Source organism: Aplysia californica, unplaced genomic scaffold (genome assembly GCF_000002075.1).
Source record: "Aplysia californica isolate F4 #8 unplaced genomic scaffold, AplCal3.0 scaffold01593, whole genome shotgun sequence".
NCBI lineage: Eukaryota > Metazoa > Mollusca > Gastropoda > Aplysiida > Aplysiidae > Aplysia > Aplysia californica.
In genome coordinates this window covers 33,625-35,325 of record NW_004798863.1, presented here as the reverse complement: position 1 = coordinate 35,325, position 1,701 = coordinate 33,625, and the positions used below count along the sequence as shown (strand labels likewise).

Genomic DNA, 1,701 nt, shown 5'->3' with positions numbered 1-1,701 from the left:
GTAGTAAGTCTTTTATGTATCTATTTATCTATTTCCTCATTTGTTTATTTACTCATCTATTTCTTCATTTCCATCCCACCCCAGATCATGTCGGGCGCCGCACTGATCATGTCGACATTCGTCAGCGTAGACAACCTCGCGTCGTGTGCGGAGGAGGCTCGAACCCCGTGCAAGTCCCTGCCCACCGCCTTTGGCTTCAGCCTCGCTCTCCTCTTCACCATCCTCTTCCTCGTCTCCTCGGCGCTCACGCTAGCGTCGCCATGGCAACAGCTGGCAGACAACGCCGCCATTGCTCGGGCCTACGAGACGAAAGGGATCTTCGCCGCGCATTACGTCATAGGGGTGGGCGCGGTCTTGGGGCTACTTCCGGTCGTCATCGGTTCGTTCTTGCACCCTGTGCGGCTGCTGTTCTCCATGTCGCAAGATCGTCTACTGCCCGGGTTCCTGTCCAAAGTGGGCTATAACGGGATCCCTGTGGCCCCTCACTTTCTCACAGGGGCGGCCATCGCTCTGAGCTCTCTGGTCCTCGAGTTCCGGACGTTGCTGGAGATGTCCTCTATCTCCACTCTCGTGCAGTTCGTGTCCTCCTCCATCATCCTTCTCTTCATCCGCTACCAGCCGGCCACCGTCGGGATCTGTCGTGAGTACTCCGACCTTGACCTTCCTAACTCCATGGTAGCCGAGGACGGCCTTGACATTAAGGACGGGTTAGAGTTCAGCGAAACGCGACCTCCGAAACTGGTTCTTCTGACGACGGGAGACTGTAAGGTTCCCAGTGAGGAGAAGCAGTACTATTCTCCTATAGGGGATTCCCCTATTTTGTCACGATCCCCCATTGTCAAAAAAGTATCTAATAATAACATGGGGAAACCCCACTCTCCAGGAATAATGAACGTGGTTTCCCACAACCCCACGCACGGTTCTGAGCCCGCCGAGAAAGCTTTGAACAACAACCGGCCAAACTCTCAGACTTCCGTGATGTCCCCCTCCCCCGCCGTCTCCTCCTCCATCACCTTCATCAACAGGTTCAAACCCCCGCACCCCACGTCAAAGGGCGAGAACATGACGTCAGGACTGGACGTGTACTCAGAAAAGGACAGTCTTTTCTCCTCGTACAACGCCCACCCCATCATGTCCAGTAGCTCCGGGGTGTACGGGGGTAGGGGCTCCACCGCTCCATCAGATCTTGTGGCCGTCCTGAACAAAGACAATAAATGCTTTACGGGACTCAGGGATCGAACCCAAGCTCTCAACGGCGTTGGAGGTGGTGGTGGTGTAGGGACAGCGCGCTCGCTCGCGTCATCAGTGAGCAGCAGTCTAGTGGCCATCTCGCCGTCTGTCACCCTTCACGCAGACGAACACTCGTGGCGTCAGACGCGCTACTTCCTGCTAGTCTACATTCTCGCCAGCACATGTCTCGCGGCGACCTGTGAGGCGTGGCCTAGTGACAATGACGGGGCGTGGTGGGCGGTGACTCTGCTGTGTGTCAGCCTCGCCCTGATGCTAGTCTCCGCCCTGTGCGTGGCGCGACAGCCCCAGAACTCCGCCCCCTTGTACTTCAAGGCCCCCTACGTGCCCCTCGTGCCTCTACTCGCCATCACGTGCGACATGCTGCTCATTGCCGCCCTGCCCTTTGTCAGCTGGGCGCGGTTTGCCATGTGGATCTTCCCAGGTAATTTGTGTGTCGGGGGGAGGGGTGGG

The 1,701-nt window shown here is 57.3% G+C and overlaps 1 protein-coding gene across 1 annotated transcript in view; it reads left to right on the top strand.

Annotated features, from left to right (window-relative positions):
- Positions 1-1,701, top strand: part of LOC101863644 (cationic amino acid transporter 3-like) — a 7,477-nt gene that overhangs the window by 3,732 nt on the left and 2,044 nt on the right. The window contains exon 3 of the mRNA XM_005113074.3: positions 85-1,672. Within this exon, the coding sequence (XP_005113131.1) occupies positions 85-1,672 (1,588 nt within the window). The remainder of the gene's footprint in view (positions 1-84; positions 1,673-1,701) is intronic.